The 25,100-nt window shown below is 50.3% G+C and overlaps 1 protein-coding gene across 1 annotated transcript in view; it reads left to right on the forward strand.

Moving 5' to 3' along the window:
* The first annotated feature begins 8,126 nt into the window (after window positions 1–8,126).
* Window positions 8,127–25,100, forward strand: part of LOC139372797 (protein CBFA2T1-like) — a 219,027-nt gene continuing 202,053 nt past the window's right edge. The window contains exon 1 of the mRNA XM_071112601.1: window positions 8,127–8,200. Within this exon, the coding sequence (XP_070968702.1) occupies window positions 8,173–8,200 (28 nt within the window). The 5' untranslated portion in view covers window positions 8,127–8,172. The remainder of the gene's footprint in view (window positions 8,201–25,100) is intronic.

Below are 25,100 nucleotides of genomic sequence, written 5' to 3' on the forward strand. Positions count from 1 at the left end.
GGTGGTTGGAGTAAGTAGTTCTAAAACCTGGATACAGACCAATGTGTCTCTTTGGCTGTTGAGAGAGCTGGGCAAACTCTCCCACCCTGCCCTCATAATGAGCCATTGAGAAAAACTTTATTGGGTATGAGAAAAACACTTGATGGCCGAAGTATCATTGATGTTTACTTGTGAAGAGACTACAGAATGTGATGGGGACGTTGGTGATGTGTTTGGCGCCAAACTCTCGGTAAAAATAAGTATTTATAATTGTATTATTTAACGAGGCAAGTCAGTAAAGAACACATTCTTATATACAATGATGGCATAGGAACATTGGGTTAACTGCCTTGTTCAGGGGCAGAACGACACATTTTTACCATGTCAGCTCAGGGATTCGATCTAGCAACCATTCGGTAACTGGCCCAATGCTCTAACCACTAGGCTACCTGCTGGTTACTGGACCCAACTCTCTAACCACTAGGCTACCTGCTGGTTACTGGACCCAACTCTCTAACCACTAGGCTACCTGCTGGTTACTGGTCCAACGCTCTAACCACTAGGCTACCTGCTGGTTACTGACCCAACGCTCTAACCACTAGGCTACCTGCTGGTTACTGGACCCAACGCTCTAACCACTAGGCTACCTGCCGCCCCATTAATAATATTAATGAATTATAATTTTGCCAATCAAAAGTGTATGTTTGCTAATTTACTCACTGAGATAATTTCAAAAATGTGAAGTCTTTATCTCAACGTGTTTTCCTTGTTATTGAAAAGGGAGAGGCAATACGGACACACCTGGCTAGAACCTTCACACCTGGCTCGAACCTTCTCACCTGGCTAGAACCTTCCCCAGCTAGGCAATACAGACACACCTGGCTAGAACCTTCCCACCTGGCTAGAACCTTCCCCAGCTAGGCAATACAGACACACTTGGCTAGAACCTTCCCACCTGGCTAGAACCTTCCCACCTGGCTAGAACCTTCGCACCTGGCTAGAACCTTCCCACCTGGCTAGAACCTTCCCACCTCGCTAGAACCTTCCCACCTAGCTCCCAAATGTATGACGTATGTCGCATAGCTGAGAGTTGAGTGGAGACAAATGGATTTCAGTCAGTTCAGTCAGATGTCCTGCTGAACCCTTCCCAGCTTGCTAGTTCAGTCAGTCATCCTGAAGAACCTTCCCCAGCTAGCTAGTTCAGTTAGCCGTCCTGATGAGCCTTTCCCAGCTAGCTAGTTCAGTCAGTCATCCTGAAGAACCTTCCCCAGCTAGCTAGTTCAGCCAGCCGTCCTGAAGAACCCTTCCCGGCTAGCTAGTTTATGCTGGCTAGTAGACAACAACAGCAGCTTGACACTCGTTAAAACTGGTAAATAAAATGATGTTTATTTCGATGGGTATAGGAGAAACTTGTAGTATGGGCCACAATGGGCCACCATCTTGATGTCACCAGAGGTCTTCTTTATATTCAATGTCAAGCATGAGTTATCAAGCCATTTTAGATTTGAAACCATATGTTGTGTCAACACCACAAGACATGTTTTTCCTGCCGCATAAACTACAGTGTTGTCAGCAGACATCTGGACATTCCTCAGGAAGACCTTATGTATAAACTAAAAAGAAGCAGACCTATAACCGATCCTAGCGGGACACACATTCTGCTTTTCTGAGCTGTAGACATGAAGTTATTGACCACTATAGTTTGTTGTTGAGATATGATTCAAACCATCTTAGTGCTTTGTTAGAAAATACAGTTCAAATCAAATCAAATGTTATTTGTCACAAGCGCCGAATACAACGTAGACCTTACATCAAATGTCTGAAGTCAAGAGGGGTTTCTTTACCATGGTATAACAGTTTGAAGTCAAGAGGTTTCTTTACCATGGTATAACAGTTTGAAGTCAAGAGGGGTTTCTTTACCAGGGTATAACAGTTTGAAGTCAAGAGGGGTTTCTTTACCAGGGTATAACAGTTTGAAGTCAAGAGGTTTCTTTACCATGGTATAACAGTCTGAAGTCAAGAGGGGTTTCTTTACCATGGTATAACAGTCTGAAGTCAAGAGGGGTTTCTTTACCAGGGTATAACAGTTTGAAGTCAAGAGGGGTTTCTTTACCAGGGTATAACAGTTTGAAGTCAAGAGGGGTTTCTTTACCAGGGTATAACAGTTTGAAGTCAAGAGGTTTCTTTACCATGGTATAACAGTCTGAAGTCAAGAGGGGTTTCTTTACCAGGGTATAACAGTCTGAAGTCAAGAGGTTTCTTTACCATGGTGCAATCAATGGGTTCCCAAATACGAACGGAGGCATAGACGCCGCCACCCCCCCCCCCCCCCCCCCCCCCACATCGCCATAAAATAACCGTCCCAAAACGAGTTCAACTATGTGAACAGAAAAGGTTTACACTCTTAGTTTGCACGTGAAAGGTTAAGTGATTCACACTGAATGTGGCGGCCAGGTGAAACGCACAACTCGTTCATTCTGCAGAACAGCAATGTTTGCCTGTACACCTACAGGAGGTTGAGGATGGATGGCTTAGTGGTGAGTGTTACCTATATAATGCTGGTCAGATGGATGACAGACACAGGATTTGCTTTTTGGGTCTACGGACACAACGTATGAACTTCTTCACACAATATAAACATACCTGGAAGCACAAGAGTCACTGCAACATGACAGGATATGGATTTGTAATGAAGCCCCAGGCCCCTGGTGTCGGGACTGGATAAATAATGCCCCGGGCCCCCGGTATCCTGTCGATGTACAAAGGGAAGCACAGCCGCGAGCTGCCCAGTGACACGAGCCTACCAGACGAGCTAAATCACTTCTATGCTTGCTTCGAGGCTAGCAACACTGAGACATGCATGAGAGCATCAGCTGTTCCGGACGACTGTGTGATCACGCTCTTGTGACAACCCTCCCATTCTGTCTGCCGTATTCTGTCTTTGTTCTTGTTTCCTTATTAGGATGCCGGTGGGCGGAGTTGAGAGGGTCGTCAGCTTCATGGGAAACACCTGGGCCCGGTGTGTCCCAGGATAAATAGACCTCTTCCACATTCATGGGAGAGACTCTCTCCATTCAGACACCTTTGTAGATTGTGTTGTGGTTCTTGGTGGCCTTTTGTTTGTTTGCTTTGGCACCTTTCAACACCCTGCATTATCACATTCATGCATGCAAAACACTCACTTACACTACTGATTACTGATTACACACACCATTGTATATTTTCCTTAGTTGCTTTAGTTAATAAATATATATTTTGTTACGCCTTATCTCCACGTTGTCTCCCTTTGTTACGGGCTTTGAGCCGGTTCGTGACACTCTCCATAGCCGACGTGAGTAAGACCTTAAAACTGGTCAACATACACAAGGCTGCGGGGCCAGACGGATTACCAAGACGTGTGCTCCGGGCATATGGAGACCAACTGGCAGGTGTCTTCACTGACATTTTCAACATGTCCCTGATTGAGTCTGTAATACCAACATGCTTCAAGCAGACCACCATAGTCCCTGTGCCCAAGAACACAAAGGCAACATGCCTAAATGACTACCGGCCCGTAGCACTCACGTCCGTAGCCATGAAATGCTTTGAAAGGCTGGTAACAACTCACATCAACACCATTATCCCAGAAACCCTAGAACCACTCCAATTTGCATACCGCCCAAACAGATCCACAGATGATGCAATCTCTATAGCACTCCACACTGCCCTTTCTCACCTGGACAAAAGGAACACCTATGTGAGAATACTGTTCATTGACTACAGCTCAGCGTTCAACACCATAGTACCCTCAAAATACATCACCAAGCTAAGGAACATGGGACTAAACACCTCCCTCGGGAAACTTTATCCTGGATTTCCTGACAGGCCACCCCCAGGTGGTGAGGGTAGGTAGCAACACATCTGCCACGCTGATCCTCAACACTGGAGCTCCCCAGGGGTGCGTGCTCAGTCCCCTCCCGTACTCCCTTTTCACCCACGACTGCATGGCCAAGCATGACTCCAACACCATCATTAAGTTTATAGATGACAACAGTGGTAGGCCTGATCACCGACAACAACGAGACAGCTTATAGGGAGGAGGTCAGAGACCTGGCTGGGTGGTGCCAGAATAACAACCTCTCCCTCAACGTAACCAAGACTAAGGAGATGATTGTGGACTACAGGAAAAGGAACACCGAGCACGTCCCCATTCTCATCGACGGGGCTGTAGTGGAGCAGGTTGAGAGCTTCAAATTCCTTGGTGTCCACATCAACAACAAACTGGATTGGTCCAAACACTCCAAGACAGTCGTGAAGAGGGCACGACAAAGCCTATTCCGCCTCAGTAAACTAAAAAGATTTGGCATGGGTCCTCAGATCCTCAAAAGGCTCTACAGCTGCACCATCGAGAGCATCCTGACCCACTTACATCACTGCCTGGTACGGCATTTGCTCGGCCTCCGACTGCAAGGCACTTCAGAAGGTAGTGCATACGGCCCAGTAGATCACTGGAGCAAAGCTGCCTGCCATCCAGGACCTCTACACCAGGTGGTATCAGAGGAAGGCCCTAATAATTGTCAAAGACCCCAGCCATCCCAGTCATAGACTGTTCTCTCTACTACCGCATGGCAAGCGGTACCGGAGTGCCAAGTCTATGACCAAAAGGCTTCTCAACAGTTTTTACCCCCAAGCCATAAGACTCCTGAACAGGTAATTAAATGGCTACCAAGACTATTTGCATTGTGTGCCCCCCCCAACCCCTCTTTTACGCTGCTGCTTCTCTCTGTTTATCATATATACAGTGCCTTGCGAAAGTATTCGGCCCCCTTGAACTTTGCGACCTTTTGCCACATTTCAGGCTTCAAACATAAAGATATAAAACTGTATTTTTTGTGAAGAATCAACAACAAGTGGTACACAATCATGAAGTGGAACGACATTTATTGGATATTTCAAACTTTTTTAACAAATCAAAAACTGAAAAATTGGGCATGCAAAATTATTCAGCCCCCTTAAGTTAATACTTTGTAGCGCCACCTTTTGCTGCGATTACAGCTGTAAGTCGCTTGGGGTATGTCTCTATCAGTTTTGCACATCGAGAGACTGACATTTTTTCCCATTCCTCCTTGCAAAACAGCTCGAGCTCAGTGAGGTTGGATGGAGAGCATTTGTGAACAGCAGTTTTCAGTTCTTTCCACAGATTCTCGATTGGATTCAGGTCTGGACTTTGACTTGGCCATTCTAACACCTGGATATGTTTATTTTTGAACCATTCCATTGTAGATTTTGCTTTATGTTTTGGATCATTGTCTTGTTGGAAGACAAATCTGCGTCCCAGTCTCAGGTCTTTTGCAGACTCCATCAGGTTTTCTTCCAGAATGGTCCTGTATTTGGCTCCATCCATCTTCCCATCAATTTTAACCATCTTCCCTGTCACTGCTGAAGAAAAGCAGGCCCAAACCATGATGCTGCCACCACCATGTTTGACAGTGGGGATGTTGTGTTCAGGGTGATGAGCTGTGTTGCTTTTACGCCAAACATAACGTTTTGCATTGTTGCCAAAAAGTTCAATTTTGGTTTCATCTGACCAGAGCACCTTCTTCCACATGTTTGGTGTGTCTCCCAGGTGGCTTGTGGCAAACTTTAAACGACACTTTTTATGGATATCTTTAAGAAATGGCTTTCTTCTTGCCACCCCTCCGTAAAGGCCAGATTTGTGCAATATACGACTGATTGTTGTCCTATGGACAGAGTCTCCCACCTCAGCTGTAGATCTCTGCAGTTCATCCAGAGTGATCATGGGCCTCTTGGCTGCATCTCTGATCAGTCTTCTCCTTGTATGAGCTGAAAGTTTAGAGGGACGGCCAGGTCTTGGTAGATTTGCAGTGGTCTGATACTCCTTCCATTTCAATATTACCGCTTGCACAGTGCTCCTTGGGATGTTTAAAGCTTGGGAAATCTTTTTGTATCCAAATCCGGCTTTAAACTTCTTCACAACAGTATCTCGGACCTGCCTGGTGTGTTCCTTGTTCTTCATGATGCTCTCTGCGCTTTTAACGGACCTCTGAGACTATCACAGTGCAGGTGCATTTATACGGAGACTTGATTACACACAGGTGGATTGTATTTATCATCATTAGTCATTTAGGTCAACATTGGATCATTCAGAGATCCTCACTGAACTTCTGGAGAGAGTTTGCTGCACTGAAAGTAAAGGGGCTGAATAATTTTGCACGCCCAATTTTTCAGTTTTTGATTTGTTAAAAAAGTTTGAAATATCCAATAAATGTCGTTCCACTTCATGATTGTGTCCCACTTGATGTTGATTCTTCACAAAAAAAATACAGTTTTATATCTTTATGTTTGAAGCCTGAAATGTGGCAAAAGGTCGCAAAGTTCAAGGGGGCCGAATACTTTCGCAAGGCACTGTACATAGTCACTTTAACTATACATTCATGCACATACTACCTCAATCAGCCTGACTAACAGGTGTCTGTATATAGCCTCGCTACTCTTTTTTCAAATGTCTTTTTACTGTTGTTTTATTTCTTTACTTACCTTTACTTACTTACCACACACACACACACACACACACACACACACACACACACACACACACACACACACACACACACACACACACACACACACACACACACACACACACACACACACTTTTTTCACACTATTGGTTAGAGCCTGTAAGTAAGCATTTCATTGTAAGGTCTACCTACACCTGTTGTATTTGGCGCACGTGACAAATAAACTTGATTTGATTTGACAGGGGGCGCTGTGTTGAAGACACCTCGTTTCCATCTTGTTTCTCCCCAACCACTGGGACTGACAGGAAGCGCTGTGTTGAAGATACCTCGTTTCCATCTTGGTTCTCCCCAACCGTTGTAAAAAAATAGTTTGGAAGATAAATAAATGCATTTTTTTAACGTCTACATTTGCGTTGCCACATTTATTCTATTACAGACAGCTTAATGCATACTTTTATAAATGATTTGATGAGTTAAACATATTTTTTTTTTATAAATGACTATAACAACAAAATAAATTAAATGCATGTAATTTTCTCCTTGAAACATTTTACTGAAATACTGTGGAATTCCATTCATTCCTGTGGATTGCTCCTACCGGGGAGTACCAATATGGCCGACCGGTGAATTCAAGTCAAAGCGTCTCACTGGCCAACACCTAAACAGCAATCCAGGGTTTACACATCATTGGGCAGACCACTATCTGTGCGCGTACCTACTTGACTCGCACTCTTGCGGAGAACAGTCAGAGAAAGACGGGATCACAGCCATTCCTCAGATAGAGGCAGAGCTCAGTAGTCCTTCTGAACGACAGGGTAATAAAATAACCTGGACAACCCGTACTAGTATATCGTTGTTATACACTTCTACTTGACCTCTACAACCTGTTTTAGGACAGACGCCTCCGCCTGTCACCCACGCCTCCTCCCACCGCTGGGTGCCCGCCCACACCTCCTGGCCTCCCTCCACCTGGGTCCTGGAACTCCGCCGACCGACCGACCGAACCCAGCTGCAGGCGAAGGAAGCACCACTATTCTATTCCTCGTTCGAACGGCAACCGATACACAACCGGCAGGCGCGCGAGACGTATGAAAAGGCAAATCCGAACGTGTGGTCATTCATCTCTAATTCTAGACTATCTATAAACGAAATTATCAACATTTTTAGAAGACAAAAAGGCTTTCAATTACAGAAAGCAGAACAGAAGCGGTAGTTAATGTTTTGGAGCTTCGCATCATCTCGGTGTTTTCTCTAGCTGCGCTCAACTCGAACACCCGTTCAGTTTCGTTCCATCCAGAATTCTGTCCACTGAATGAAGAATCTTTGCCACCCTGCGGTTTTGCTGGTCTGAAGTTCTGACTTTGGAGCCGTATTCTAATAGACTGGACGGAGAAACATTCGTCGTTCTAACATATCGGTTTTGCTGGTGTGTTCTGAAGTTCTGACGGACGGTTCTGACTTTGGAGCCGTATTCTAATAGACTGGACGGAGAAACATTCGTCATTCTAACATATCGGTTTTGCTGGTGTGTTCTGAAGTTCTGACGGACGGTTCTGACTTTGGAGCCGTATTCTAATAGACTGGACGGAGAAACATTCGTCGTTCTAACATATCGAGTGGACGAGTCAGAGACTGGCTGGAAATTATTATTTTGCCCTCAACACCGTAACGCATGGTGGGAGTTTCTGCCTCTTTTCAGTGTAAGTGCCATTTTTTCCATTCATTCACTCTCTTCTTAGCTTGTCTTTTATTACTGTGTGTATGTGGTTGTGGAGAGAAGTCACTAGATCATCTGGTGAGATTTGCTGTATCCCTGCTCCGTTACAGCCGTGGTGAATTGTATCGGATGCAACAAGGTGCTTGCTAAAGTAGGCAATGTCTCTTTATGAAAATACTTAGTAAAAATATTTTCTTAATATGAGTAATATATTATTTGAAAATAATCTATGATCTAGCCTATGGAATTGCTGTTTATATTCACGCGCAACCGGGTAGGTTATTATTGGAACGAACGGCGCGTAAAATAGGCTACGGGAATATATTACGAAACAGAAATATAATAATCTAACATTGATTTAATCTACAGGTTATTATATTCTAGTTTTCATTTGACATGTTTATTAGATCTAGAGACAGAATCATAGAATATCATCCAAAACCTTGAAATGAAAGAATTGTCTATGTCTCACGGTTCTTTCCGCGCGTAATGGGATCATACACATATTATTTGGTACCTTGACACCAGGCTGCATTTTCGTCGTCTAATGTTAGCGTCTATACTTACATGAAAATGATTTGAATGGGAATGTTATCTACTGTTCAGTGGTCCTATTCGTTCAGCCAGAGTCAAATTGCCTAGACTATATATCAGTGTAGCCTGTATAGATATAATTGAGATAATTAATAGTTAAATAGCGCTTCATATTTGTCTAATGGAGATAGCCTGTTTTACTTTAATTCACTTTGTTCAGCTACAATTTTAATTCATTCAAATACAGTACAAGTCAAAAGTTTGCATACACCTACTCAATCAAGGGTTTTTCTTTATTTTTTACTATTTTCTACATTGTAGAATAATAGTGAAGACGTCAAGACTATGAAATAACACATATGGAATCATGTAGTAACCAAAAAAGTGTCAAACAAATCCAAATATATTTTATATTTAAGTTTCTTCAAAGTAGCCACCCTTTGCCTTGATGACATCTTTGCACACTCTTGGCATTCTCTCAACCAGCTTCATGAGGTAGTCACCTGGAATGCATTTAAATTAACAGGTGTGCCTATATGAATCTAGGCTACTGTGAATCTAGGCTACTAGGCTACTGTGGTGATGGGGTCTAGTCTGCTGGGGTGATGGGGTCTAGTCTGCTGTGGTGATGTGGTCTAGTCTGCTGGGGTGATGGGGTCTAGTCTAGTGGGGTGATGGGGTAGGTCTGCTGGGGTCTAGCCTGCTGGGGTGATGGGTTCTAGTCTGCTGGGGTGATGGGGTCTAGCCTGCAGCGGTGATGGGGTCTAGGCTGCTGGGGTAATGGGGTCTAGTCTGCCTGGGTGATGGGGTCTAGTCTGCTTGGGTGATGGGGTCTAGTGTGCTGGGGTGATGGGGTCTAGTCTGCTGGGTTGATGGGGTCTAGTCTGATGGGGTCTAGTCTGCTGGGGTGATGGGGTCTAGTCTGCTGGGGTGATGGGGTCTAGTCTGCTGGGGTGATGGGGTCTAGTCTGCTGGGTTGATGGGGTCTAGTCTGATGGGGTCTAGTCTGCTGGGGTGATGTGGTCTAGTCTGCTGGGGTGATGGGGTCTAGTGTGCTGGGGTGATGGGGTCTAGTCTGCTGGGGTCTAGTCTGCTGGGGTGATGGGGTCTAGTCTGCTGGGTTGATAGGGTCTAGTCTGCTGGGGTGATGGGGTATAGCCTGTGGAGGTGATGGGGTCAAGGCTGTGGGGGTGATGGGGTCTAGGCTGCTGGGGTGATGGGGTTTAGGCTGCTGGCGTGATGGGATCTAGGCTACTGGGGTGATGGGGTCTAGTCTGCTGGGGTGATGGGGTCTAGTCTGCTGGGGTGATGGGGTCTAATCTGCTTGGGTTATGGGGTCTAGTCTGCTTGGGTGACGGTGTCTATTCTGCTGGGTTGATGGGGTCTAGTCTGATGGGGTCTAGTCTGCTGGGGTGATGGGTTCTAGTCTGCTGGGGTGATGGGGTCTAGTCTGCTGCGGTGATGGGGTCTAGTCTGCTGTGGTGATGGGGTCTAGTCTGCTGGGGTGATGGGGTCTAGTCTAGTGGGGTGATGGGGTAGGTCTGCTGGGGTCTAGTCTGCTGGGGTGATGGGGTCTGATCTGCTGGGGTCTAGCCTGCTGGGGTGATGGGTTCTAGTCTGCTGTGGTGATGGGGTCTAGGCTGCTTTGGTGATGGGGTCTAAGCTGCTGTGGTGATGGGGTCCAGTCTACTGTGGTGATGAGGTTTAGGCTGCTGGGGTGATGGGGTTTAGTCTGCTTGGGTGATGGGGTCTAGTCTGCTTGGGTGATGGGGTCTATTCTGCTTGGGTGATGGGGTCTAGTCTGCTGGGGTGATGGGGTCTTGTCTCCCGAGTGATGAGGTCTGATATGCTGGGATGATGGGGTCTCATCTGCTGGGGTGATGGGGTCTAGCCCGTTGGGGTGAAGGGGTCTAGCCCGTTGGGGTGATGGGGTCTAGTCTGATGGGGTCTAGGGTGCTGGGGTGATAGGGTCTAGTCTGCTGGGGTGATGGTGTCTAGACTGCTGGGGTGATGGGCCTAGTCTGCTGGGGTAATGGGGTCTAGTCTGCTGGGGTAATGGTGTCTAGTCTGCTGGGGTGATGTGGTCGAGTCTGCTGGGGTAATGGGGTCTAGTCTGCTGGGTTGATGGGGTCTAGTCTGCTGGGGTAATGGGGTCTAGTCTGCTGGGGTGATGGGGTCTAGTCTGCTGTGGTAATGGGGTCTAGTCTGATGGGGTCTAGGGTGCTGGGGTGATAGGGTCTAGTCTGCTGGGGTGATGGGGTCTAGTCTGATGGGGTCTAGGGTGCTGGGGTGATAGGGTCTAGTCTGCTGGGGTGATGGGCCTAGTCTGCTGGGGTAATGGGGTCTAGTCTGCTGGGGTGATGGGGTCTAGTCTGCTGGGGTGATGGGGTCTAGTCTGATGGGGTCTAGGGTGCTGGGGTGATAGGGTCTAGTCTGCTGGGGTGATGGGGTCTAGTCTGATGGGGTCTAGGGTGCTGGGGTGATAGGGTCTAGTCTGCTGGGGTGATGGGCCTAGTCTGCTGGGGTGATGGCGTCTAGTCTGATTGGGTCTATGGTGCTGGGGTGATATGGTCTAGTCTGCTGGGGTGATGGGGCCTAGTCTGCTGGGGTTATGGGGCCTAGTCTGCTGGGGTGATGGGGTCTCATCTGCTGGGTTGATGGGGTCTAGCCCGTTGGGGTGAAGGGGTCTAGCCGTTGGGGTGATGGGGTCTAGTCTGATGGGGTCTAGGGTGCTGGGGTGATAGGGTCTAGTCTGCTGGGGTGATGGGGCCTAGTCTGCTGGGGTGATGGGGTCTTGTATGCTGGGATGATAGGGTCTAGTATGCTGGGTTAATGGTGTCTAGACTGCTGGGGTGATGGTGTCTAGTATGCTGGGGTGATGTGGTCTAGTCTGCTGGGGTGATGGGGTCTAGTCTGCTGGGATGATAGGTTCTAGTATGCTGGGGTAATGGTGTCTAGTCTGATTGGGTCTATGGTGCTGGGGTGATATGGTCTAGTCTGCTGGGGTGATGGGGCCTAGTCTGCTGGGGTTATGGGGCCTAGTCTGCTGGGGTGATGGGGTCTCATCTGCTGGGTTGATGGGGTCTAGCCCGTTGGGGTGAAGGGGTCTAGCCGTTGGGGTGATGGGGTCTAGTCTGATGGGGTCTAGGGTGCTGGGGTGATAGGGTCTAGTCTGCTGGGGTGATGGGGCCTAGTCTGCTGGGGTGATGGGGTCTTGTATGCTGGGATGATAGGGTCTAGTATGCTGGGTTAATGGTGTCTAGACTGCTGGGGTGATGGTGTCTAGTATGCTGGGGTGATGTGGTCTAGTCTGCTGGGGTGATGGGGTCTAATCTGCTGGGGTGATGGGGTCTAGTCTGCTGGGGTGATGGGGTCTAGTCTGCTGGGATGATAGGTTCTAGTATGCTGGGGTAATGGTGTCTAGACTGCTGGGGTAATGGTGTCTAGACTGCTGGGGTAATGGTGTCTAGACTGCTGGGGTGATGTGGTCTAGTCTGCTGGGGTAATGGGGTCTAGTCTGCTGGGGTGATGGGGTCTAATCTGCTGGGGTGATGGGGTCTAGTCTGATGGGGTCTAGGGTGCTGGGGTGATAGGTTCTAGTCTGCTGGGGTGATGGTGTCTAGTCTGCTGGGGTGATGGGCCTAGTCTGCTGGGGTGATGGTGTCTAGTCTGATTGGGTCTATGGTGCTGGGGTGATAGGGTCTAGTCTGCTGGGGTTATGTGGCCTAGTCTGCTGAGGTGATGGGGTCTAGTCTGCTGGGGTGATGTGGTCTAGTCTGCTGGGCTGATGGGGTCTAGTCTGCTGGGGTGATGGGGTCTAGTCTGCTTGGGTGATGGGGTCTAGTCTGATGGGGTCTAGGGTGTTGGGGTGATAGGGTCTAGTCTGCTGGGGTTATGTGGCCTAGTCTGCTGAGGTGATGGGGTCTAGTCTGCTGGGCTGATGGGGTCTAGTCTGCTGGGGTGATGGGGTCTAATCTGCTGGGGTGATGGGGTCTAGTCTGCTGGGGTGATGGGGTCTAGTCTGCTGGGGTGATGGGGTCTAGTTTGTGGGGTCTAGGGTGCTGGGTTGATGGGGTCTAGTCTGCTGGGGTGATGGGGTCTAGTCTGCTGGGGTGATGGAGTCTAGTCTGCTGGGGTGATGGGGTCTAGTCTGATGGGTTCTAGTCTGCTGGGGTGATGGGGTCTAGTCTGCTGCGGTGATGTTGTCTAGCCTGCTGTGGTGATGGGGTCTAGTCTGCTGGGGTGATGGGGTCTAGTCTAGTGGGGTGATGGGGTAGGTCTGCTGTGGTCTAGTCTGCTGGGGTGATGGGGTCTGATCTGCTTTGGTGATGGGGTCTAGGCTGCTGTGGTGATGGGGTCCAGTCTACTGTGGTGATGAGGTTTAGGCTGCTGGGGTGATGGGGTTTAGTCTGCTTGGGTGATGGGGTCTAGTCTGCTTGGGTGATGGGGTCTAGTCTGCTGGGGTGATGGGGTCTAGTCTGCTGGGGTGATGGGGTCTTGTCTCCCGAGTGATGAGGTCTGATATGCTGGGATGATGGGGTCTAGGCTGCTGGGGTGATGGGGTCTCATCTGCTGGGGTGATGGGGTCTAGCCCGTTGGGGTGAAGGGGTCTAGCCCGTTGGGGTGATGGGGTCTAGTCTGATGGGGTCTAGGGTGCTGGGGTGATAGGGTCTAGTCTGCTGGGGTGATGGTGTCTAGACTGCTGGGGTGATGGTGTCTAGACTGCTGGGGTGATGGGCCTTGTCTGCTGGGGTAATGGGGTCTAGTCTGCTGGGGTAATGGTGTCTAGTCTGCTGGGGTGATGTGGTCGAGTCTGCTGGGGTAATGGGGTCTAGTCTGCTGGGTTGATGGGGTCTAGTCTGCTGGGGTAATGGGGTCTAGTCTGCTGGGGTGATGGGGTCTAGTCTGCTGGGGTAATGGGGTCTAGTCTGATGGGGTCTAGGGTGCTGGGGTGATAGGGTCTAGTCTGCTGCGGTGATGGGGTCTAGTCTGATGGGGTCTAGGGTGCTGGGGTGATAGGGTCTAGTCTGCTGGGGTGATGGGCCTAGTCTGCTGGGGTAATGGGGTCTAGTCTGCTGGGGTGATGGGGTCTAGTCTGCTGGGGTGATGGGGTCTAGTCTGATGGGGTCTAGGGTGCTGGTGTGATAGGGTCTAGTCTGCTGGGGTGATGGGGTCTAGTCTGATGGGGTCTAGGGTGCTGGGGTGATAGGGTCTAGTCTGCTGGGGTGATGGGCCTAGTCTGCTGGGGTGATGGCGTCTAGTCTGATTGGGTCTATGGTGCTGGGGTGATATGGTCTAGTCTGCTGGGGTGATGGGGCCTAGGCTGCTGGGGTTATGGGGCCTAGTCTGCTGGGGCGATGGGGTCTCATCTGCTGGGGTGATGGGGTCTAGCCCGTTGGGGTGAAGGGGTCTAGCCGTTGGGGTGATGGGGTCTAGTATGCTGGGGTGATGTGGTCTAGTCTGCTGGGCTGATGGGGTCTAGGGTGCTGGGGTGATAGGGTCTAGTCTGCTGGGGTGATGGGGCCTAGTCTGCTGGGGTGATGGGGTCTTGTATGCTGGGATGATAGGGTCTAGTATGCTGGGTTAATGGTGTCTAGACTGCTGAGGTGATGGTGTCTAGTATGCTGGGGTGATGTGGTCTAGTCTGCTGGGGTAATGGTGTCTAGACTGCTGGGGTAATGGTGTCTAGACTGCTGGGGTAATGGTGTCTAGACTGCTGGGGTGATGTGGTCTAGTCTGCTGGGGTAATGGGGTCTAGTCTGCTGGGGTGATGGGGTCTAATCTGCTGGGGTGATGGGGTCTAGTCTGAGGGGGCCTAGGGTGCTGGGGTGATAGGGTCTAGTCTGCTGGGGTGATGGTGTCTAGTCTGCTGGGGTGATGGGCCTAGTCTGCTGGGGTGATGGTGTCTAGTCTGATTGGGTCTATGGTGCTGGGGTGATAGGGTCTAGTCTGCTGGGGTGATGGTTTCTAGTATGCTGGGGTGATGTGGTCTAGTCTGCTGGGCTGATGGGGTCTAGTCTGCTGGGGTGATGGGGTCTAGTCTGCTGGGGTGATGGGGTCTAGTCTGATGGGGTCTAGGGTGCTGGGGTGATAGGGTCTAGTCTGCTGGGGTTATGGGGCCTAGTCTGCTGAGGTGATGGGGTCTAGTCTGCTGGGCTGATGGGGTCTAGTCTGCTGGGGTGATGGGGTCTAATCTGCTGGGGTGATGGGGTTAAGTCTGCTGGGTGATGGGGTCTAGTCTGCTGGGGTGATGGGGTCTAGTCTGATGGGGTCTAGGGTGCTGGGTTGATGGGGTCTAGTCTGCTGGGGTGATGGGGTCTAGTCTGCTGGGGTGATGGAGTCTTGTCTCCTGTGTGATGAGTTCTAGTATGCTGGGGTGATGGGGTCTAGGCTGCTGGGGTTATGGATTCTATTCTGATGGGGTCTAGTCTGTTGGGGTGATTGGGTCTAGTATGCTGGGGTGATGGGGTCTAGGCTGCTGGGGTGATGGGGTCTCGTCTGCTGGGGTGATGGGGTCTAGCCCGTTGGGGTGAAGGGGTCTATCCCGTTGGGTTGATGGGATCTTGTCTGCTTGGGTGATGGGGTCTTGTCTGCTGGGTTGATGGTGTCTAGTATGCTGGGTTGATGGGGTCTAGTCTGCTTGGGTGATGGAGTCGAGCCTGCTGGTGTCTAGTCTGCTGGGGTGATGGGGTCATTTCTGCTGGCGTGATGGGGTCTAGGCTGCTGGGGTGATGGGGTCTAGGCTGCTGTGGTGATGGGATCTAGTCTGATTGGGTCTATGGTGCTGGGGTGATAGGGTCTAGTCTGCTGGGGTGATGGGGCCTAGTCTGCTGGGGTGATGGGGTCTAGTCTGCTGGGGTGATGGGGTCTAGCCCGTTGGGGTGAAGGGGTCTAGCCCGTTGGGGTGATGGGGTCTTGTCTGCTTGGGTGATGGGGTCTTGTCTGCTTGGGTGATGGGGTCTACTCTGCTGGGGTGATGGGGTCTAGGCTGCTTGGGTGATGGGGTCTAGGCTGCTGGGGTGATGGAGTCTTGTCTCCCGAGTGATGAGGTCTAGGCTGCTTGGGTGATGGATTCTATCCTGCTGGGGTCTAGTCTGTTGGGGTGATGGGGTCTAGTATGCTGAGGTGACGGGATCTAGGCTGCTGGGGTGATTATTTAAACCAGCCAGGTTCACTGATGAGACAAGGACCGGCTAAACCCTCCCTAACCCGGACGTCGCTAGGCCAATTGTGCGTCGCCCCATGGACCTCCCGGTCGCGGCCAGCTGCGACAGAGTCTCTGGTGGCACAGCTAGCACTGCGATGCAGTGCCTTAGACCACTGCGCCACCCGGGAGGCCCTATTTTTAAAAATGTTTTTACCATGTTGGGCGACGCTCCTAACCTCGTCCTGGTCAAGAAAAGAAAAACAACAACAATGGCTGTGAGCAGGTATTTATGGCACCCAGCAGGTCTTTATGGCACCCAGCAGGTATTTATGGCACCCAGCAGGCACCCAGCAGGTATTTATGGCACCCAGCAGGTACCCAGCAGGTATGTATGGCACCCAGCAGGTCTTTATGGCACCCAGCAGGTATTTATGGCACCCAGCAGGTCTTTATGGCACCCAGCAGGTATTTATGGCACCCAGCAGGTACCCAGCAGGTATTTATGGCATCCAGCAGGTATTTATGGCACCCAGCAGGTATTTATGGCACCCAGCAGGTACCCAGCAGGCACCCAGCAGGTATTTATGGCACCCAGCAGGTACCCAGCAGGTATTTATGGCACCCAGCAGGTATTTATGGCACCCAGCAGGTACCCAGCAGGTATTTATGGCACCCAGCAGGTATTTATGGCACCCAGCAGGTATTTATGGCACCCAGCAGGTATTTATGGCACCCAGCAGGTACCCAGCAGGTATTTAAGGCACCCAGCAGGTATTTATGGCACCCAGCAGGTATTTATGGCACCCAGCAGGTATTTATGGCACCCAGCAGGTACCCAACAGGTATTTATGGTACCCAGCAGGTATTTATGGCACCCAGCAGGTATTTATGGCACCCAGCAGGTATTTATGGCACCCAGCAGGTACCCAGCAGGTATTTATGACACCCAGCAGGTACCCAGCAGGTATTTATGGTACCCAGCAGGTCTTTATGGCACCCAGCAGGTCTTTATGGCAACCAGCAGGTCCCCAGCAGGTATTTATGGTACCCAGCAGGTACCCAGCAGGTATTTATGGCGCCCAGCAGGTATTTATGGTACCCAGCAGGTCTTTATGGCACCCAGCAGGTCTTTATGATTCCCAGCAGGTACCCAGCAGGTCTTTGACACCCATCAGGTCGTTATGGCACCCAGCAGGTCTTTATGGCACGCAGCAGGTATTTATGGCACCCAGCAGGTCTTTATGACACCCAGCAGGACTTTATGATACCCAGCAGGTCTTTATGACACCCAGCAGGTCTTTATGACACCCAGCAGGTCTTTATGACACCCAGCAGGTCTTTATGGCACCCAGCAGGTCTTTATGGCACCCAGCAGGTCTTTATGACACCCAGCAGGTCTTTATGACACCCAGCAGGTCTTTATGACACCCAGCAGGTCTTTATGACACCCAGCAGGTCTTTATGATACCCAGCAGGTATTTATGATACCCAGCAGGTCTTTATGACACCCAGCAGGTCTTTATGACACCCAGCAGGTCTTTATGGCACCCAGCAGGTCTTTAGGTACCCAGCAGGTCTTTATGGTACCCAGCAGGCCTTTATGGCACCCAGCAGGACTTTATGATACCCAGCAGGTCTTTATGACACCCAGCAGGTCTTTATGACACCCAGCAGGTCTTTATGGCACCCAGCAGGTACCCAGCAGGTATTTATGGCACCCAGCAGGTGTTTATGGCACCCAGCAGGTATTTATGGCACCCAGCAGGTATTTATGGCACCCAGCAGGTACCCAGCAGGTATTTATGGCACCCATCAGGTATTTATGGCACCCATCAGGTATTTATGGCACCCAGCAGGTACCCAGCAGGTATTTATGGCACCCAGCAGGTATTTATGGCACCCAGCAGGCACCCAGCAGGTATTTATGGCACCCAGCAGGTACCCAGCAGGTATTTATGGCACCCAGCAGGTATTTATGGCACCCAGCAGGTATTTATGGCTCCCAGCAGGTACCCAGCAGGTATTCATGGTACCCAGCAGGTATTTATGGCACCCAGCAGGTATTTATGGCACCCAGCAGGTATTTATGGCACCCAGCAGGTACCCAGCAGGTATTTATGACACCCAGCAGGTACCCAGCAGGTATTTATGGTACCCAGCAGGTATTTATGGCACCCAGCAGGTCTTTATGGCACCCAGCAGGTCCCCAGCAGGTATTTATGGTACCCAGCAGGTATCCAGCAGGTATTTATGGCTCCCAGCAGGTACCCAGCAGGTATTTATGGTACCCAGCAGGTCTTTATGGCACCCAGCAGGTCTTTATGGCACCCAGCAGGTCCCCAGCAGGTATTTATGGTACCCAGCAGGTACCCAGCAGGTATTTATGGCACCCAGCAGGTATTTATGGCACCCAGCAGGTATTTATGGCACCCAGCAGGTATTTATGGCACCCAGCAGGCACCCAGCAGGTATTTATGGCACCCAGCAGGTACCCAGCAGGTATTTATGGCACCCAGCAGGTATTTATGGCTCCCAGCAGGTACCCAGCAGGTATTCATGGTACCCAGCAGGTATTTATGGCACCCAGCAGGTATTTATGGCACCCAGCAGGTATTTATGGCACCCAGCAGGTACCCAGCAGGTATTTATGACACCCAGCAGGTACCCAGCAGGTATTTATGGTACCCAGCAGGTCTTTATGGCACCCAGCAGGTCTTTATGGCACCCAGCAGGTCCCCAGCAGGTATTTATGGTACCCAGCAGGTACCCAGCAGGTATTTATGGCACCCAGCAGGTACCCAGCGGGTATTTATGGTACCCAGCAGGTCTTTATGGCACCCAGCAGGTATTTATGATACCCAGCAGGTATTTATGGCACCCAGCAGGTATTTATGGCACCCAGCAGGTATTTATGGCACCCAGCAGGTACCCAGCAGGTATTTATGACACCCAGCAGGTACCCAGCAGGTATTTATTGTACCCAGCAGGTCTTTATGGCACCCAGCAGGTCTTTATGGCACCCAGCAGGTCCCCAGCAGGTATTTATGGTACCCAGCAGGTACCCAGCAGGTATTTATGGCACCCAGCAGGTACCCAGCAGGTATTTATGGCACCCAGCAGGTATTTATGGTACCCAGCAGGTCTTTATGGCACCCAGCAGGTCTTTATGACACCCAGCAGGTACCCAGCAGGTCTTTATGGCACCCAGCAGTTCTTTATGACACCCAGCAGGTCTTTGACACCCAGCAGGTCTTTATGGCACCCAGCAGGTCTTTATGATACCAGCAGGTCTTTATGGCACACAGCAGGTCTTTATGACACCCAGCAGTTCTTTATGACACCCAGCAGGTCTTTATGACACACAGCAGGTCTTTATGACACCCAGCAGGTCTTTATGACACCCAGCAGGTCTTTATGATACCCAGCAGGTACCCAGCAGGTCTTTATGACACCCAGCAGGCCTTTATGGCACCCAGCAGGACTTTATGATACCCAGCAGGTCTTTATGACACCCAGCAGGTCTTTATGGCACCCAGCAGGTCTTTATGACACCCAGCAGATCTTTATGGCACCCAGCAGGTCTTTATGACACCCAGCAGGTCTTTATGGCACCCAGCAGGTCTTTATGACACCCAGCAGGTCTTTATGGTACCCAGCAGGTCTTTATGGCACCCAGCAGGTCTTTATGACACCCAGCAGGTCTTTATGGCACCCAGCAGGTCTTTATGGCACCCAGCAGGTCTTTATGATACCCAGCAGGTCTTTATGGCACCCAGCAGGTCTTTATGACACCCAGCAGGTCTTTATGATACCCAGCAGGTCTTTATGGCACCCAGCAGGTCTTTATGACACCCAGCAGGTCTTTATGGTACCCAGCAGGTCTTTATGACACCCAGCAGGTCTTTATGGCACCCAGCAGGTCTTTATGACACCCAGCAGGTCTTTATGGTACCCAGCAGGTCTTTATGGCACCCAGCAGGTCTTTATGACACCCAGCAGGTCTTTATGGCACCCAGCAGGTCTTTATGGCACCCAGCAGGTCTTTATGATACCCAGCAGGTCTTTATGGCACCCAGCAGGTCTTTATGACACCCAGCAGGTCTTTATGATACCCAGCAGGTCTTTATGGCACCCAGCAGGTCTTTATGGCACCCAGCAGGTCTTTATGATACCCAGCAGGTACCCAGCAGGTCTTTATGATACCCAGCAGGTCTTTATGGTACCCAGCAGGCCTTTATGGCACCCAGCAGGACTTTATGGCACCCAGCAGTTCTTTATGGCACCCAGCAGGTCTTTATGATACCCAGCAGGTCTTTATGATACCCAGCAGGTCTTTATGACACCCAGCAGGTACCCAGCAGGTCTTTATGATACCCAGCAGGTCTTTATGATACCCAGCAGGTCTTTATGGCACCCAGCAGGCCTTTATGGCACCCAGCAGGTCTTTATGGCACCCAGCAGGTCTTTATGGCACCCAGCAGGTCTTTATGATACCCAGCAGGTCTTTATGGCACCCAGCAGGCCTTTATGGCACCCAGCAGGTCTTTATGGCACCCAGCAGGTCTTTATGGCACCCAGCAGGTCTTTATGATACCCAGCAGGTCTTTATGGCACCCAGCAGTTCTTTATGGTACCCAGCAGGTCTTTATGGCACCCAGCAGGTCTTTATGATACCCAGCAGGTACCCAGCAGGTCTTTATGATACCCAGCAGGTCTTTATGATACCCAGCAGGTACCCAGCAGGTCTTTATGATACCCAGCAGGTACCCAGCAGTTCTTTATGACACCCAGCAGGTCTTTATGATACCCAGCAGGTACCCAGCAGGTCTTTATGGCACCCAGCAGGTCTTTATGATACCCAGCAGGTCTTTATGGCACCCAGCAGGTCTTTATGATACCCAGCAGGTACCCAGCAGGTCTTTATGATACCCAGCAGGTCTTTATGGTACCCAGCAGGCCTTTATGGCACCCAGCAGGTCTTTATGGCACCCAGCAGGTCTTTATGGCACCCAGCAGGTCTTTATGACACCCAGCAGGTCTTTATGATACCCAGCAGGTCTTTATGACACCCAGCAGGTCTTTATGGCACCCAGCAGGTCTTTATGGCACCCAGCAGGTCTTTATGGCACCCAGCAAGTCTTTATGGCACCCAGCAGGACTTTATGGCACCCAGCAGTTCTTTATGGCACCCAGCAGGTCTTTATGATACCCAGCAGGTACCCAGCAGGTCTTTATGATACCCAGCAGGTCTTTATGATACCCAGCAGGTCTTTATGGCACCCAGCAGGCCTTTATGGCACCCAGCAGGTCTTTATGGCACCCAGCAGGTCTTTATGGCACCCAGCAGGTCTTTATGATACCCAGCAGGTACCCAGCAGGTCTTTATGATACCCAGCAGGTACCCAGCAGGTCTTTATGGCACCCAGCAGGTCTTTATGGTACCCAGCAGTTCTTTATGACACCCAGCAGCTCTTTATGGCACCCAGCAGTTCTTTATGGCACCCAGCAGTTCTTTATGGTACCCAGCAGGTCTTTATGATACCCAGCAGGTCTTTATGGCACCCAGCAGGTCTTTATGGCACCCAGCAGTTCTTTATGGCACCCAGCAGTTCTTTATGATACCCAGCAGGTCTTTATGGCACCCAGCAGGTCTTTATGGCACCCAGCAGGTCTTTATGGCACCCAGCAGTTCTTTATGGCACCCAGCAGTTCTTTATGGTACCCAGCAGGTCTTTATGATACCCAGCAGGTCTTTATGGCACCCAGCAGGTCTTTATGGCACCCAGCAGTTCTTTATGGCACCCAGCAGTTCTTTATGATACCCAGCAGGCCTTTATGACACCCAGCAGTTCTTTATGGCACCCAGCAGGTCTTTATGGCACCCAGCAGGTCTTTATGACACCCAGCAGGTCTTTATGATACCCAGCAGGTACCCAGCAGGTCTTTATGACACCCAGCAGGCCTTTATGGCACCCAGCAGGACTTTATGATACCCAGCAGGTCTTTATGACACCCAGCAGGTCTTTATGGCACCCAGCACGTCTTTATGACACCCAGCAGATCTTTATGGCACCCAGCAGGTCTTTATGACACCCAGCAGGTCTTTATGGCACCCAGCAGGTCTTTATGACACCCAGCAGGTCTTTATGGTACCCAGCAGGTCTTTATGGCACCCAGCAGGTCTTTATGACACCCAGCAGGTCTTTATGGCACCCAGCAGGTCTTTATGGCACCCAGCAGGTCTTTATGATACCCAGCAGGTCTTTATGGCACCCAGCAGGTCTTTATGACACCCAGCAGGTCTTTATGATACCCAGCAGGTCTTTATGGCACCCAGCAGGTCTTTATGGCACCCAGCAGGTCTTTATGATACCCAGCAGGTACCCAGCAGGTCTTTATGATACCCAGCAGGTCTTTATGGTACCCAGCAGGCCTTTATGGCACCCAGCAGGACTTTATGGCACCCAGCAGTTCTTTATGGCACCCAGCAGGTCTTTATGATACCCAGCAGGTACCCAGCAGGTCTTTATGATACCCAGCAGGTCTTTATGATACCCAGCAGGTCTTTATGGCACCCAGCAGGCCTTTATGGCACCCAGCAGGTCTTTATGGCACCCAGCAGGTCTTTATGGCACCCAGCAGGCCTTTATGGCACCCAGCAGGTCTTTATGGCACCCAGCAGGTCTTTATGGCACCCAGCAGGTCTTTATGATACCCAGCAGGTACCCAGCAGGTCTTTATGATACCCAGCAGGTCTTTATGGTACCCAGCAGGCCTTTATGGCACCCAGCAGGTCTTTATGGCACCCAGCAGGTCTTTATGGCACCCAGCAGGTCTTTATGATACCCAGCAGGTCTTTATGACACCCAGCAGGTCTTTATGGCACCCAGCAGGTCTTTATGGCACCCAGCAGGTCTTTATGGCACCCAGCAGGTCTTTATGGCACCCAGCAGGACTTTATGGCACCCAGCAGTTCTTTATGGCACCCAGCAGGTCTTTATGATACCCAGCAGGTACCCAGCAGGTCTTTATGATACCCAGCAGGTCTTTATGATACCCAGCAGGTCTTTATGGCACCCAGCAGGTCTTTATGGTACCCAGCAGGTCTTTATGACACCCAGCAGGTCTTTATGGCACCCAGCAGGTCTTTATGGCACCCAGCAGGTCTTTATGGCACCCAGCAGGTCTTTATGGTACCCAGCAGGTCTTTATGATACCCAGCAGGTCTTTATGGCACCCAGCAGGCCTTTATGGCACCCAGCAGGTCTTTATGGCACCCAGCAGGTCTTTATGGCACCCAGCAGGTCTTTATGATACCCAGCAGGTACCCAGCAGTTCTTTATGACACCCAGCAGGTCTTTATGATACCCAGCAGGTCTTTATGATACCCAGCAGGTCTTTATGATACCCAGCAGGTACCCAGCAGGTCTTTATGGCACCCAGCAGGTCTTTATGGTACCCAGCAGTTCTTTATGACACCCAGCAGGTCTTTATGGCACCCAGCAGTTCTTTATGGCACCCAGCAGTTCTTTATGGTACCCAGCAGTTCTTTATGATACCCAGCAGGTCTTTATGGCACCCAGCAGGTCTTTATGGCACCCAGCAGTTCTTTATGGCACCCATCAGTTCTTTATGATACCCAGCAGGTCTTTATGGCACCCAGCAGGTCTTTATGGCACCCAGCAGGTCTTTATGGCACCCAGCAGGTCTTTATGGCACCCAGCAGGTCTTTATGGCACCCAGCAGGTCTTTATGGCACCCAGCAGTTCTTTATGGCACCCAGCAGTTCTTTATGGCACCCAGCAGGTCTTTATGATACCCAGCAGGTACCCAGCAGGTCTTTATGGCACCCAGCAGGTCTTTATGACACCCAGCAGGTCTTTATGGCACCCAGCAGGTCTTTATGGCACCCAGCAGTTCTTTATGGCACCCAGCAGTTCTTTATGACACCCAGCAGGTCTTTATGACACCCAGCAGGTCTTTATGGCACCCAGCAGGTCTTTATGGTACCCAGCAGGTCTTTATGGTACCCAGCAGGTACCCAGCAGGTCTTTATGGTACCCAGCAGGTATTTATGGTACCCAGCAGGTCTTTATGGTACCCAGCAGGTACCCAGCAGGTCTTTATGGTACCCAGCAGGTATTTATGATACCCAGCAGGTCTTTATGGCACCCAGCAGCTCTTTATGGCACCCAGCAGGTCTTTATGGCACCCAGCAGGTCTTTATGGTACCCAGCAGGTCTTTATGGCACCCAGCAGGTCTTTATGGCACCCAGCAGGCCTTTATGGCACCCAGCAGGACTTTATGATACCCAGCAGGTCTTTATGACACCCAGCAGGTCTTTATGGCACCCAGCAGGTCTATTGGGCTGGGTTATGGCTGGGCGACATGGCCTAATTATCTGGGTCTATAGTGCTGGGTTACGGCTGGGTGATATGGCCTAATTTACTGGGTCTAAAGGGCTGGGTTATGGCTGGGCGATATGGCCTAATTTACTGGGTCTATAGGGCTGGGTTATGGCTGGGCGATATGGCCTAATTTACTGGGTCTAAGATAGGGCTGGTTACTGGAAATAATGTGGGGCTGGGTTACCGGGTGTAATATAGGGCTGGTTACTGGGTATAATATAGGGCGGTTACTAGGTCTAATATCAGGCTGGGTTACGGCTGGGCAATATGGCCTAATTTACTGGGTCTAATATAGGGCTGGGTTATGGCTGGGCTATATGGCCTAATTTACTTTGTCTAATATAGGACTGGTTTGCGGCTGGGCAATATGGCCTAATTTACTGGGTCTAATATATTGCTGTTTACTGGGTCTAATATAGGGCTGAGTTACAGCACGTGGTACCACAATGCATGTTATGGCTAACATTGTGCTAGCGGTACGTGGTGCCCCACTACATGTTGTGGCTAACATTCTGCTAGCGGTACATGGTACCCCTCTGCATGTTGTGGCTAACATTCTGCTAGCGGTACATGGTACCACAATGCATGTTGTGGCTAACCTTCTGCTAGCGGTACGTGGTACCCCACTGCATGTTGTTGCTAACATTCTGCTAGCGGTACGTGGTACCCCACTGTATGTTGTGGCTAACATTGTGCTAGCGGTACGTGGTACCCCACTGCATGTTGTGGCTAACATTCTGCTAGCGGTACATGGTACCACAATGCATGTTGTGGCTAACATTCTGCTAGCGGT

The sequence above is a fragment of the Oncorhynchus clarkii genome, chromosome 18 (genome assembly GCF_045791955.1).
Source record: "Oncorhynchus clarkii lewisi isolate Uvic-CL-2024 chromosome 18, UVic_Ocla_1.0, whole genome shotgun sequence".
In the NCBI taxonomy this organism is placed as follows: domain Eukaryota; kingdom Metazoa; phylum Chordata; class Actinopteri; order Salmoniformes; family Salmonidae; genus Oncorhynchus; species Oncorhynchus clarkii.